The 14,805-nt window shown below is 40.7% G+C and overlaps 1 protein-coding gene across 12 annotated transcripts in view; it reads left to right on the top strand.

Annotated features, from left to right (window-relative positions):
• Positions 1-14,805, top strand: part of KALRN (kalirin RhoGEF kinase) — a 470,788-nt gene that overhangs the window by 308,971 nt on the left and 147,012 nt on the right. For 11 of the 12 annotated variants that reach the window (XR_005257665.1, XM_038143643.1, XM_038143641.1 and 8 more), the window contains 6 exons: positions 4,916-5,035; positions 7,663-7,881; positions 10,745-10,894; positions 11,809-11,923; positions 12,285-12,400; positions 12,979-13,101. Coding sequence is in view for 11 of the 12 variants with exons in the window: in XM_038143643.1 (XP_037999571.1) it covers positions 4,916-5,035; positions 7,663-7,881; positions 10,745-10,894; positions 11,809-11,923; positions 12,285-12,400; positions 12,979-13,101 (843 nt within the window). In the remaining variant the exon portion in view is untranslated. The remainder of the gene's footprint in view (positions 1-4,915; positions 5,036-7,662; positions 7,882-10,744; positions 10,895-11,808; positions 11,924-12,284; positions 12,401-12,978; positions 13,102-14,805) is intronic. The other variant, XM_038143644.1, reaches the window with a different exon arrangement.

Below are 14,805 nucleotides of genomic sequence, written 5' to 3'. Positions count from 1 at the left end.
TTTTGAAGACAGAATAACTTAGTGATGCTTTATCTGAATTGCTTTATCATGGCCAGCAAAAAAAATCCTTCACGCTCAGTAAACTGGCAGCACTAACAGCAGTGTGTACATTTTTTTTCAAAGTCCACTTTGATGTGAATATTTTTCAACTCTACCTAAAAGTAGCATAGAACTCTCCTAATTTTTATTTTTCAAATATGGTCATGTTGCATTTGTGATTATTGAAGATCAGCTCCTCATGAAGTTCTGGAGCTCTCTAGACTGCTTAGCAAAAGAAAAACAAACCAAACAAAACCCAGAAACACTCTGTGATATTTATAACCACCATCCTAACAAGATTATGAAGTATATACTTTCTTTTACCTACAGGTTCCTGAAGTTTCTTAGCTTAGCTAAGCCTGGAGGTATATGTGATAGATTTATGGTAAAGCAGAGCCTTTTTAACTTATGACAGAAAGCAGAGAGGAGTTTCATGTGTAGCAGAAAGGCTAAAGATGCAGGTTGCCCACTTTTCTGGGATGAAGTGCAGTCAGCCCTGTGGCTGCTCCTGCAGCCATTCAGTGGCAGTGCAGCACTTTCTGCAGATACCTGATGTTATTTGCCTTATTATCAAATATCTGCTGGTCCTTAACTATTTTACAGCTGAAATCTACCCAAAGGAAGTGGTTATAGGACTGAGCTAATACTTACTGTGAGAGAACAGCTGCCTTGAATTAGTATTTCCTTACCAGGGCTTGGGACCATCAGAGCCTTTGTTACTATGTGACCTCCCAACAAACCGGTAGTGAAAAAACATTTTATTTGTTCAGCTGAATACTAAGTGCCCCTTTGCTTGTTAACCTATAAATTACCACAGCTACAATCTCCCTTAGAAAGAGGCAAGTTAAAATATTTCTGTGTCTTATCTATTTGGTTTCCTACAGATGAGTCATATTTTAGTGAAATTGGGAAATGTATTGATTTTGGCTTGTAGTTCATCTCCAGACTGGTCCAGGTTTCCTTCACTTTCAGTTTAGTGCATCTCAGATGATGGATGATCTCATTACCAAATTGCTCTTTCTCCTGTGAATGAGTTGAGATGTGGTTGTTGCAAGACACCTCCTGTAGCTGTGTTAAGTTCTGCTGACAGAGTAAAATTGGTCAAAGCTGCTACATGTACATGTGTTTGCATTTTGATATAATGGCTCATGGAAATAAAAAGTCTTTTAACTGTCTCTATCTATTTAAGTTTCATTTACCAGAGATTTCTGCTTTATATCATATGCACCAAGGGTTTGAATGCCAAGACAATGAATTGAAGTTTGGGGCCATTAAAGTGGAACAATTCCAAATGAGATGTTCTGTGAACTGCTTTAGAGAGGAAATAGTAAAGATCAGTAATTCACAAGGTCTTTGTTATTAAGGAAAATTCTGCCCAAGCCTGATTTTCCCTCATTTGGATCCTACTCCTTTCTGACAGAAACGACAGAGCTTGGACTGCTTACATAAAAGTAATAGCAGAGTAGATTTGTGGAGATCAGTTTAAAAAAACAAACTCTAATGCTGTGCCTGCAGCTGTTTGGCTTCCCTATCCCCTTAATTTATCTTTGTATGGTTTGGACTTTTTTTTTTAATAAGTTTTGAACTTGACCTAATTTGCTCCAGGATATCCTCAAGGTGTCCCACTATACTTGCTTTCCAGGTTGTTTTGAAGTATATTTAATCCTTTTGATGTGCTTGTTATCCATCTATTTTTTGCTGTTTGGCATTAGATTTGCTTCAAAATATATATGCCCAAAGGATGATGGGAAGTAGTCATTTGAGAGATACTGAATATATTTGTTTTTTCCTAATCTAATGTCAAATAGTTCCTGGGAAATGGATGAAGTTTTAAACATGGTTAAAATTACCAGAAGCTGTCCTTGATGGTTGGTTCTGTGTTAGTAAAAGCTTCTGAAGGAAGCTGAAAAGGGTCTGGAGGCATAAAAGAGGTGTTGTCTTGCCTTCTAAACTTAAAAATATTTTCTTATCTGACTGGACAGATACCCATAGCAAGGTCTTAAGTCTTTTTTAAAAACATTAAGGAAGGCATTCTGACTAAACTGAGCAGTAGACAAGAGCATTGCAGGGTACAGAGCTCTCATTTCTTAAGGATGGCTGCACAAGGGGTGCCTCAATCTTTATTTTTCCTGTAGAGTCTGACTCCATGCTGAGTGAAGATGGCAGAGTTCCAGGGAAGGAATTAGGAGTTTTAGAAGAATTTGGTACTATTATTTAATTACAGAGGATCCCTGTACAGGAGCATAGCCTCTCTAAAGCAAATTGGAGTCAAAGGTGGGAGTTGTTTCAGAGTTGTGGTGGTTGCTCTGTTAAGCAACCCATGCCTTGAAGTAAAACTGTTCTCCAGTGACAAGTGGCTTTTATATAAGAGCCCATAAAATTGTTTCTGCTTCTCTGTTATAAAAAAATTGTTAGGATGTATAAGAAAGTCTTTGAAGATTTATTTAACTCCAGAATTATTTTATCATTGCTTCTACAAAGCTGACAAAATCTGTAATTTGTAGAAAATATCTTTTTAAAGCTGTCTTTTAGGGTTGGCATGTCTGCACATTACAAAATAATGGTGAAACTATTAATACAAGAAATAATCATAGAAGTGCTTTGGTCCTGTATTAAGAGCTTTTCCATATATTTTAATGAAAAGCTATTAAGCACTATATTTGTGAGCAGATCTTGTAAACCAGATACAAATATGTAAATGCCCCCTTTCAGCCAGTTCTAAACCAGGGACACAAGGAATGTCTCTGCAAGGGTTTTGAACTTAAACTTAAGAAGCTTTGGTTGTGCAACTGAATTATTTTTCCTTACTGTGTGTAAACAAGACAAGTAAGAGAGAAACAGTATTATGAAAACAGCCAATGCAAATCTCAGATGAGGCTCCAACACTGAAGTGCCAGACTTGTCAAAGTAGACAGGGGTCACTGTGTAAATGCTTCCAAGCAAAATTAGCTAGTGCTTGGGTGCTCCCTGGGCCTGAAAAGGGGGATGTAGGAACCCCAGAATGAGTGTCCAACCCCACACTCTGCGGGAAGGAGAGGGAGCAGCTACTCAGGGGTGGCAGCAGCCTTGGTCAGGAGTGGTGCTGGCAGCATTGCTGGCACATGGAATCCACCAGTCCACCTGAACTGCTTTCCCCTGGATAATTTGAGTCTGCAAGACTCTTGAACAGAGGGATGAATATGTGTTGTTAACACAAGAGGAAACCTGGCAGACTGGTTGTGGTCCCTCTTCCTAATCAAGTTGCTTTGTTGTAAGGCCAAGTTTCCATTTTTTTTTTCTGATGTTTCACTATTTAGAGGCTCAGATATTTGTGTGAAATCTGTGTCAAACTGTCTGTGGCAGTCTTTGAAAAACTCAGCTGAAATGAAGGATGTTCCACACAGGAAAAAAGATGCTGCATTTTCAGCATACACACTCAGTATTTTCTACATTCCAAATAGTCCAAGGCTGGGAGTATTGCAGTATGTAAAACATGACAACGTGTCTTGCCTCATGATGTCCTCAGTTCAGGCCTTTCCCAGATCCTTTGGTTAACTTCAGAGTTTGGTACCATGTAGTTGGTAATAATGCAGGGTTCAAGGCTGATGGATTATAGAAAATGCCAGACAATACAATTTCCACATGATAATTCAACTGCTTATTCTTTAAATGTGTGATGGATTTACAACAGGAACAATTACACCTGCTGATGAAAGAGAAAGGAATGAAATTAAATCTTCCACACTGTTGTACTGAGCAGAATGTAATTTTCTACAAATTAGGGTCAGCTACATGCATAGATGTCTTCCTTTTTTCTCCTAGGGAAAACTCATTTTTTTACCCTACAGGGAACTGAATGACACTAACTAGGGTGAAGCATGATGTAGGGATGAAAAACAAAGCAATAAAAAATCCCTGTTTCCTCCAGTCAATTAATGGATCACTTGTAGAAAATGATAGTACAAAAGGGAAATTGCTATGTAGACTATTGCAGCAAAGTCAATTTTGGAAATCATGAGCTAGGTTTAGGGCAGTGATTGAGCAGTCAGGATTTCCTGTGGATCTGTGAATTGGACTCAGCAACTTTCTGGCTTTACTGGACTAATATGACACCTTCACAGGTAGAAAAAAGGCTTTGAGACAGCACGGGAAAGAACTTGCATGTGTGTTCTGGGTGCTAATTTCCTAAACACGTGTCTTAAAATAGCAGAAAATGTTGCTGCTTAAATGAGTGAGTACAAGCTTGATGGATTAATTATGTACATTTAGGATGTGATTCTGCAGTCATTAAAGCACAGATTACATGTCTACAAATAATTTTAACATGTCTGAAGTAAGGCCTCTTGATTAAACACAAAATGCAAGATTTGACATTTTTTCCTAGCTGTGTGCAGGTGGAAACTCCAACTGCATCTCAACGCTGTGCCAAATGAATCCAACTGTGTCCTCTCCCTCCTCCCCCCTAAGCTCAGACTTTTGTGTGAGAGACACACAGGCAAGTGAAGCAGAAAGGTGTTGCAACATCTATGATTCCTGTCGGAAATGTGAAAATATGTTTAAATTCAAATCTCCCTCATTATGCTTTGTGGTTTTGCCCTGGGGTATTTGCATAGGGGCCCGTTCATTTTTGTGATCAAACCTTGAAAATGAGTGTTCTTTGCTATCCAAATACCCACGTAAAGGGAGGATAATTCTTCAAGCAATAACTTTTTCAATAAGATCTTTGCCTCTTAAAACTGTGTGCCATTAAGACCTTATGCTAGGATTCCTTTCTGTTCACAGAAAAGATTTCTTTCTGCTCACACTGCTTCAGGCAGGCTGAAGCATTTTCTGACAGGTGACTGCATAAACCCTGGTACTGAAGCAACCTCTCAGTGAGCACATGCTTTGTTTGCAGGTGCTTGGCTGGATCAGGAACGGGGAGTCGATGCTCAATGCCAGCCTGGTCAATGCCAGCTCCCTCTCGGAGGCGGAGCAGCTCCAGCGGGAGCACGAGCAGTTTCAGCTGGCAATAGAGGTAACACCAACAACTTCACTTTGCTTCTCCTTCGCAGGTGAACGTCACACAAAAGGTTATCTCATGGGCATCAATCATTGCTTTCTTGAAGGAAGGGGAGGAATAGAGGCTTTAGAGAATCAACTTATCATTAAACTCATAATGTAGCCGGCAGCTAATTGTTAAACAACTTTTTTATCACCTGCAGCTAATTCTTCTGCTGCCAAATATCAGCTTTGCCATTCATGAAAATGACACTCAGGCATCTCCTGATAATTTCCTTGATAAAAAATTAAGAAGATTAAAATTCAAAAAGTAATCTGAAATGGGAAAAGTTTTGTCAAGTCAGTTTCTTTCCACATCCACAGTCAGGAGGTCATTCCATGGCGTTCATTTGTGAATATTTTTTTACTGGGTAATGTTGTCACACTAAATAACCTTTCATTCAGCTTTCCTTTCACGAGTCCCAGGAAAGATACTTATTCCAACCCTCCTCCTCAAACAACTTTGACAAAGAAGCAAGAGGGGCAATTTTTAAGAATTGACTCCTAAACTGCTTCTCCCCCTTCTTGCTCTGGAATAACAACACATCTTTGACCTGGCCTTTGGAAACTGATTATGAGCCAACCCATTTGCCTCACTCACAGGGCCAGGAGGAAGAGCCCCTGCTCTGAGCAGTTTTCCTTCGAATGAGAAGGTAGTGAAGGGTTAATGCCTGCCCTGAGCAGGGCACTAGAAGATTGCTATTTAAGCTCAGTGCTTCATGTATCTCTGTTATTGTGAGCAAACCCTCACAGGGTGTGCTCGTGTCACTTGCTAGAAAGAGGTTGCTTTCTAGCTTTGCTTTTTCCTGTTCCAGCTTAAAAGGTGTGTGTGCTTCCCAGATGATATTGATTGTTAGCTTTTCACAGAGAAAAGAGCTGAAAAATACCCATTTACTTGAAAACTAAACCAAACTTTAAACTCTGCAAGTATGGAGATTTGAAGAGATGCCTGACTGGGGGTGGGAGCTGGGGGGAAAGGGAAGGGATGTCTCCTGGTAAACTTGAAGTTGGTCAATATACATTACAGTGATGCTAATAATTCTAGAGTTTAAATCTCAGCTAATGACTTATTTTGATCCAGCTCTGCTCAAAGTAATGAAGGAGCAGCTGTTGCAGGAAAAGGAAGAAGTTTTTTATAAATTCTGTATGAGCTGACTGGTACCAAGCTGTGCTGACCACATCTTGGCAGCCACCATCAGACAGCAGTGGGGAACAAGACACCCACTGGCTGAGTTATCACAGCTTCTGACATTGGGGAAGTGCTTGCATTTGGTGGTGAATGCAAATTGCAGAGGGAGAAGAGGGTTACACCATAGTAAGGGGAAAATAGGTTTTCAAAAAGAAAAAAAACACTAGATTAAATATTTAAAGTATGTAAAGCTCAATATGGGGAAGAGATCAGCAAAGCACTCAAGGCAGACTGTTGTCTAAAAGCATTCTAGATGTGGAATTGATTTTCACTTGAAATCCTTCAAAGTCTATTTTAAACAAGTATTACAATTCTAACACCAGTAAAGCAGCTGGATATTAAATTTAACCAGTTGTTCTTGAACATCTTCCTAGGTTTCTGCCAAGTATTAATCCTTTTTGTTTCCTAATGGCTTTCTCTACATTGCATAATTCATCAGTGTATTGCCAGATGATTTCAAGCTTTTTTCCAGGTTCATGGCTTAGATCATAAAACTATCACATGAGAATTTGTCAGCAGCAGTTACAAATGGGACATAGCACAGAGGAGTCTGAGAGATTTTAGGGCTTCTGTTCAGAAGATTAAAATCAAATACTGGACTTTATCATGTCTGAACACAGTTACTCAGGAGGCTGGAAAGGGATGGGGATTTTAGCAGCCCACAGAGGAAGACATAGCCACCACTTGGTAACTCTGAGAGGGGCTGGTGTTGGCTGAGGAATGGGGCAGATAACTCAGTCCTGCCTGTAAAGTGGCTACTGAGTAAACTGGGGAATGGTGGAGAGAATGGTTTGAGTCTCCCCAGCTCTAACCTTAAAGGTAGGAGCATCTTTTATCACCAGTATGAGTGAACTGACTTCCAGAAATGCATCTTGTAGGGGCTGCTACTTGTGATAAAGTTCATGCCCTTCAGCAAGACATCTTCTTATTTTCTGGGATTGATGTTTTGAACAACTGCACAGTAAAGCTGCTGATGCCAGGTAAACTGCCTGGCAAGAGCCAAATTGGGGTGATTAGGCCCATAGTTTGCCAGCTGTTTAGAGTTTGCTTTTGGGCTGCAGATTGTGTGGGATGCAGTCAGCACTGAGGCTGGGTGAGAGCTCAGTGAGAGCTGCCTGCACCAGGCAGTCAGAACGGACCCCTGGGAATCCCACCCCATGTTACTGCCCAAGGGCCAGTAGCTGACCAGTGGAGTCAACTCATCTTATCAGTGCTTACATGTTCAAGCTTTATTAACATGTTGCAAGTGTGTGTGAATAACTGAAACTAAAATGCTCTGCAGAAAGTGACTGTTAACTGAAGATAACTCTGAAAATATTTCACTCTCTCGCATCCCCATGCTCACGCCTCGCTTCACCTTTCTACCATACATCTGGCACATCTGTACAACCTCTCTTTCCTCCCCTCATACACAGTCCCTCTTTCATGCCACTTCCTTACAGAAGACACACCAGAGTGCCCTGCAGGTCCAGCAGAAGGCCGAAGTGTTGCTGCAGGCTGGACATTATGATGCTGATGCCATCAGAGAGTGTGCTGAGAAGGTGGCCCTGCACTGGCAGCAGCTGATGCTGAAGATGGAGGACAGGCTCAAACTCGTCAATGCCTCTGTGGCCTTTTATAAGACCTCTGAGCAGGTGAGCTGGCCAGGGCCATTTCTGGGCCATAGTAAACCAAGTCTGAAACAGTAAAAATTCTTTCTTTGAAAAGTAGTGCAACACAAAAAAAAAAAACAAAAAAACAAACACAAACATAACCCACTTACCCCTCAAAAAAGACAAAAAAGAGCAGCCAGCAGTTTGCAAAAACTTTGAGAATAAAGTTTTCAGTGTAGCAATGTAATTCTTGAAGAAGCAATTTTGTTGGGTTTTTTCAATTTTCCCCTTTCAAAAAGGAATAATTTTTGAAATCCCACCAATTTTGTTTCAAGTACTCGTGATACTTAGTTTTGAGGAATATAAATCCGCTTTTCCTTGAGAACTGCTTGCAATTAATTAATTGTTACTTTGTGAGCCAATGTTTTCACTAGTACTCAAATACCACCATGCCAAAAAAGATGCCAAGATTTGAAGGGATTTCTCTTAAATCCACCTGCAACACACATAATTACAGCAGGAACCCACTATATGCTATCCCAACTCTACTTCATTCTAGGTGTTCATGAATTGCAAAACACATTCCAGTTGGCTGCTGGCATGGTGGGATTATTCATCCCTTGCACAAGCAGGTGCCCTTTATACTGTAGTCAGTGGGAATTAGTGTCACAGTGTGGCTACTCGAGCAGCCTTGCCTGATGTCATTTACTGCAACCAGGCAGTTGGTGACACTGCAGGGACACTGCAGGAACCTGTGGTTTTACACAAAAGACAGCAGTGATTGCCAGGACATTTTCTATTGTTATTGCCACAAAGTTAGGTCCTCAATTAGAGAACCAGACATGGGAAGATTTTTAACACAACTAGATATGTCAGTAGGGAAAGAGTGTACTTTTCCTTAACTTGGAGGCTGGAGATGATCCTTGGGCCACTTTTTGGTGTCATTTGTTTAATGTATTTTTAAGACTATTTAAGAGGAATGCTTTCCTTATAATTAATGTATTTCACTGTGAAAAGTTTCAAACAGATTTACAGTCCCTGATGCATTCAAGATCAAAATGAATTAGTGCTGATGGAGGAGTGTGAGAAATGAAATCTGTTAGGGGATTCATTAGAGCTTTAGGCAGTTAAATGTACTGGCCAAAATATGCATTGGCAGTAATTTATCAGTTCAGTCTCTCTTCCTCTTTCCAAGTCTCAGACAAGCACACTGCAGTGCCCACCAATTCGTTCATTGGTGTGTCTATTCAGCAAATGTGCAGGGCAAAGATCGTTCAGTCTTTGAATGCTCATGAACTCATGCTGTAAGCCTGTCATCTTCTCTTGGGCTGCACAGCTGATCTACAGTCCTTAAGGGTCTGCTCCATGACTGCCTGACAGTGGAGTGAATCATTTACTGGATCCTGAATTCTCTGAGTATTCAGAAAAAGGAGCTAAAAGAACAGAGAGAGTGTCACATGCAGCCAAACTTCTTCATGCCTGTCTTCCCCAAGTATATTATGTTCTTGATATTAGTGGTGAAGCCCTGGATTTCAAATAGCCCAGTTTTTCTCTGACTTCATTGACAGCCCATTTTATACTCACTTCTCTCATCACCTTAACAGAAAGATGATCTTTGCATGTGCAGGGACAATTTTTGCTGGAAATATGCGAATCCCAGGCAGTCCATTTATTTTCATTCTTTAAATCACCAAAGTCCAACAGAATGTCAAAGCTTTCCAGAGGTGAAATGGAAATGCTTTTCTGTGCCTACATGCCATGTGAAGCACTTGCTCTCCACTAAATGTTTGAGGGTGAATGCTGGTTTGCATCCAAGCAAGAAGATGATTTTAGATTGCCAAGTGCATAAGGTCCTTGCATAATGCACAGTGCACAAGCCTGGCAGCAGGATCAGTTATCAGCTCACCTTAACTCACCAGTTTTAAAGGGGACTTCAATGTGCTCTTGATCAGATTTAAAGGAAAATGGCCTGTGATAGTGGGGTAATTCTGGAGACTCCTCCAGACTCTGCTCTCAATAATGTGGGTTCTCCGAATTATAACTGTGTTCATATTAAAGCTGCAAGAGTGAGCAAGAAAAGGATGGACATTGCTGCCTGGATCCCAGGAGTACCTGACTGGGTCATCTCAGCAGTGGAGTCTGTAGGAAGAGTCCTTTGGGAAAGAAGAAGAAAGTTCCAGATGTCCTGGAAAACTTTTGCTGTGTCTGTACAGGCCATTGAGAATATTCTCAGGATATTTATGCAGCATAAAAGACTCAGCCTTGTCTGAGGCAACTGCCTAATTTCAAGGCTGTGTTCGTTTATTTACCTAATTTCCACTTTTCCACTAGTCTACCAAGATAGAACATATGTGTGTGAGTCCTGTGCAGTGGAGCATCTGCATCCACCAGGATTGCGACCCTGATTTAAAGTCTATTGGTTTCCATCAGCCTTTAAAAAAGCTGTATAGGGAGCAACTAAAATACAGCTGAAGAGAATTAATTCCAGCTTCAGACTTTGTTTCAGGAAAGTATTTAAGCATGTGATTTTCTTTAAGTATGTGTTAAGTCCCTTGACTTCAGCAGGATTTAAACACGTTCTGGAATAGGAATTGTTTCCTGAATGATCAACTGGGGCTGGACTCACTCCTGCCTTGATTCACCTTTTGTGCTTCCTCCCATTATCTATTAGAAGAGAAGAATGATTTATCAGCCTTAAACCAGATAAATTGTATCCCAAACAGTAAAGATCCCTAGGGGTAAGAAAACCACCTTGATCATTCTGTCCAGGGCCTGTTTTATACCCAGTTACCCCCATGCTGTGGCCCACAGTACAAAAAAGAAATGTCATTGGTCACAGGCTTTTACTGAATGTTCTCGTGGTTATGATTGTGGCTAACTGAGCTGTGCTGTGGGCATGTTCCAGGTGTGCAGCGTGTTAGAGAGTCTGGAGCAGGAATACAGACGGGATGAAGACTGGTGTGGAGGCCGAGATAAACTTGGGCCAGCAGCTGAGATAGACCATGTCATCCCTCTGATCAGCAAACATCTGGAACAGAAGGAGGCTTTCCTCAAGGTCTAATTTTTGTTCTCTAATAAATTAGCAAAACTTTCCACTAAGTAGACAATTTAGAGTAGTTGGTAAGTTTGAGAAGATGCTCTGATGTGTAATTCCAGTTCAGCTGCTGGCAGGCTGTATAAACCCTAGGCCAGTTTAACTTTGTTGTAGCAGGGGTAATGAGCATTATTATCAATACATATCTCAGGGAGATGTCATCAAGACCAATTAGGTGATGTTTGCACTTGGAGGATGTTGGTTGTTGTGCTGGTTCAAAGTTCAGTTCTTAAAATTGCACTATAAATGACAGGTGTTTCACATCATTTTGGTGTTGGCTTGTACAAACCATCCAGCATTTCAGATTTTGTCCTCCAAGCCGATAACTGAAGAGCTAATAATAACTGAAGCAATTTTTTCTCTGCAAGGCAGCACCAAGATAGAGACAGAAATTTCTTCCTGTCTTCCAGATGCTGCTTTGGGAGAAACAGGGATCTCCCAGGCTGACAAGTGAACTCTCAGCCAGCCTCCCACCTGGCACTAAAACTGATACACAACTACACTTGCAGTCAAGGCTTAAGAAATTACGCCTCTAGATTTGTACGTTTTTTGAAACAATGAATATTTTCTTGAGAGATGGCTTAGATTTGGTTCGACAGAACCAGTGTGAGGTACCAGTTCTTAACAAGCAGTTGTTTAATTACTGTCATTAATTTGCCTTCATGTATAAAATGAGCCACTGTATTAAATATTACTCATGTTCTAATAGGTCTGTGAGACTGTCAGTTTATTAGCTGAGTTTATTGACTCTTAGCTGAAGTTCTCATCTTCCCAGAAAGAGAACTGCTTGCAATATAAGCAAGAGCTCTCTTGGTCCCCTTTGCTTCCTTTGCTCATCCTTACTGATTCTTTTTGGTGGGGGCTGTTCTTCCTAGGCCTGTACCCTGGCGCGGAGGAACGCCGAGGTGTTCCTCAAGTACATCCACAGGAACAACGTCAGCATGCCCGGGGTGGCCAGCCACACCAGAGGGCCCGAGCAGCAGGTCAAAGGTTGGTGCAGTGACAGCACTGAAGGTCTGGTTTGCCTCCCCCTCTGCAGGGGGGTTCTTCTAAAGTCTGTGAATCTGCTCAGAAGGCAAACTCTGTTCTAGTGTCATTTCCTTCACCAGCTCACTCTGCAGCTACGCTCGCTTTGTGATGGTTTCTTGTGTATGAGGTTTGGGGGTTTGGTTTTGGGGGTTTTTTTAGCAGCCACTTTGAATCAATGCCTGTTTTTAGAAAGTGTGATTTTAGGCTCTCTGATTTTGGGAACAAGGTCCAAGCAAAGTGATTAAATCCATCATTTCATAGCTTATTTCTGTATGCACTCAAGGAATCCCTAGTCATGCAGATGTTTTCCCTTGCCCTGCAGCCATTCTGAGCGAGCTGTTGCAGAGGGAGAATCGAGTCCTTCACTTCTGGACCCTGAAGAAGAGGAGATTAGATCAGTGCCAGCAATATGTTGTCTTTGAGCGCAGTGCCAAGCAGGTAGTGTGGAAACCCCACCTTGTCCCTCTGTCCTGGCAGTGTGTAAAATCTCCTGTATCCATGTAGTGCCTCTGTGTGGGGCTCCTGTTGCCATCTCAAGCTGTGTTTAAACACTGTAACTTCTGAAAACATGGCAAATACAGATTTTAAAACAACTTAAGGCAATTCCAAAACCCAACAACAAGATTCACTATTTTTGTCACCTCAGAATAATTTCTGTATTTCTTCATTTGTTTGAAAATAAATATAAGAGCAAACTTGTTTTATTGAGCTGTTTCTGAATGAGAAAACTGCCAATCCCTGCCAATTTATCTGCATATAGGTGGAATTCCCTACATTCCTTTTTGCTCTAGGAAATAAAGAGTACCATTTTGTATCCTTTCCCACCTGCTTTCATTCTTTTATTCTTTTTATGTGTTCCTAGAAAGTGTTTTAGTATACAGAGTATTAATCGCAATGTATTTGACATTCTTTGTTTGGCAGGGTTGTTTTTTGTTTGTTTGTTTGTCACAGGATTAATTCTTGAAATACAAAAGCTGTTTGTTTTGTTTTCCCTTTGGTATTTTTGTCATCCACAGGCCTTAGACTGGATCCAAGAAACAGGCGAATATTACCTCTCTACTCACAACTCCACAGGAGAATCAGCAGAAGAAACTCAGGAACTCCTGAAGGAATATGGGGAATTCAGAGTACCTGCCAAAGTAAATAGTGACTTTAATCTAATTATGCCATCTGCTTTAGTCTGTATTTATTGTCTTGTTTCAGTGCCTCAAATCTCTGTAATAATATTCCCTTGATTTTATAGTTGACTTCTAAAAATCCTAGCCCTAAAGATAAATGATTTTTGAGAACTTCTAGCAAGACATAGGCACAAAAAGGAGGTTTTCTCCACCTTGGTTAGTACTGGTCATAGAAAATTTCTGTTCTGATCAGAAGGAAGAGAAAGTCCATTTGCATACAGAGTTCTCAGCAATCTAATAAGACATTCCATCCTCAAGCAATCATTCCAGAATGGCACAGAGTGACTAATTGATCTGAACACATCCAAGGTCACCATGGACTCCTGGTCTCTTTCTTCTGTCTTTAAAACCACAGTTTGTCTCACTAATTCCAGCTGGGTTGATTACAGATGACCATTGATCTCGTTAGAAACAATCTGCTGATCCCAACAAAGTATTTTAAATAGATGAGTCTTTAAACTCTGGGGTGAACGTTTTTGAATACAAAACTGCATTACCAAGAATATATTAATTTATACAGAGCAGTTCTGGGAAATCTGGTGGGGTTTACACAGGAGTGGTGATTGGATCTGCTTCAGACAAATTAATTCAAACCATAGGTAATTCATAGACAGTGAATCCACAGGGGTATTAATAGTCTCTGATAAGGATGTAAATTGCAGAGTTGGACTGCAGGAAGACCATGGCTTTGGTATTATGTAGCTGCATTTCACTGTGTCCTGAAATTGATCTTCTGTAATCCTTAAATTCCTCCTTAGGCTGTCCATGCTTGTATGGGTTTGATTCACAGGCTTTGTGGTGTTCTTGTCCCCTTCTTTTAGCTTAACTTGCATGTTTCTGAAAATGTGAGATAGCTAGCAGTGGATGGAAGGTAATTTCTTCAGGCAGGACACATATGAAATTCTTTTAACTACTTCTGAATTCTAATCACCCATAATTAGTCCACCTGAAATTACATTCTTGTTCATAATTTAATTTTTATCAGAATAATCCAAATTCATAACAAAGTTTCCAAACCATTTTGACTCTTGACTTAGCCTAGGATTGAATTTTAAACCTTGTTCATTATCAACCATTACTGGCTGTTTCTTACACTGACACATCTAAGTCTTGCTCCCTCGGGCTGTCCTACTGCTCCTGCTGCTGATGTAGAATATTTTCACTGCCATGTGCAATCTGGTAGATGCATGTCATTCCCAGACTGATGTTATTCTCAAATGAGGCTGTAGCTGAAAGCCTTCCTGATCCCAGTAACTTTCTGGGCAAGCCAAATTGTTTGAAATGCAAAATCACCAGTAGCTTTTGCAAATGAATCACCCTTTAAATATGACAGGAAGTTAGATTTTTACATCTTCATACCTGGCCTTGCTTAGGTACTCATTTAATTTGTTAGAATGATATTTAATTCAGCTGTTAATCTGTTATAGTGGTGGGATTTCTTGAATTTAGTGCTGTGTTTGAAATCTGCTGGATGTTTTCCAGTCTGGCCTGCGTTTGTCCATTTGTGGTGAGATCACTGATAATGCCAAGTGCCTGACAGTGTGTCTTGCTTCTGGCATGGGAGAACATCCTCTCTGTCTTGGACCACAGGCTTGCCAGTGCCTCATTTCCTGGGATAGATTTGGAATCAGAGCTAGAGTTTATAACTAGGTCCTTTGTGCCAGT

Source organism: Motacilla alba, chromosome 7, assembly GCF_015832195.1.
Source record: "Motacilla alba alba isolate MOTALB_02 chromosome 7, Motacilla_alba_V1.0_pri, whole genome shotgun sequence".
NCBI classification, from domain to species: domain Eukaryota; kingdom Metazoa; phylum Chordata; class Aves; order Passeriformes; family Motacillidae; genus Motacilla; species Motacilla alba.
This window is presented reverse-complemented; position numbering and strand designations above follow the sequence as displayed.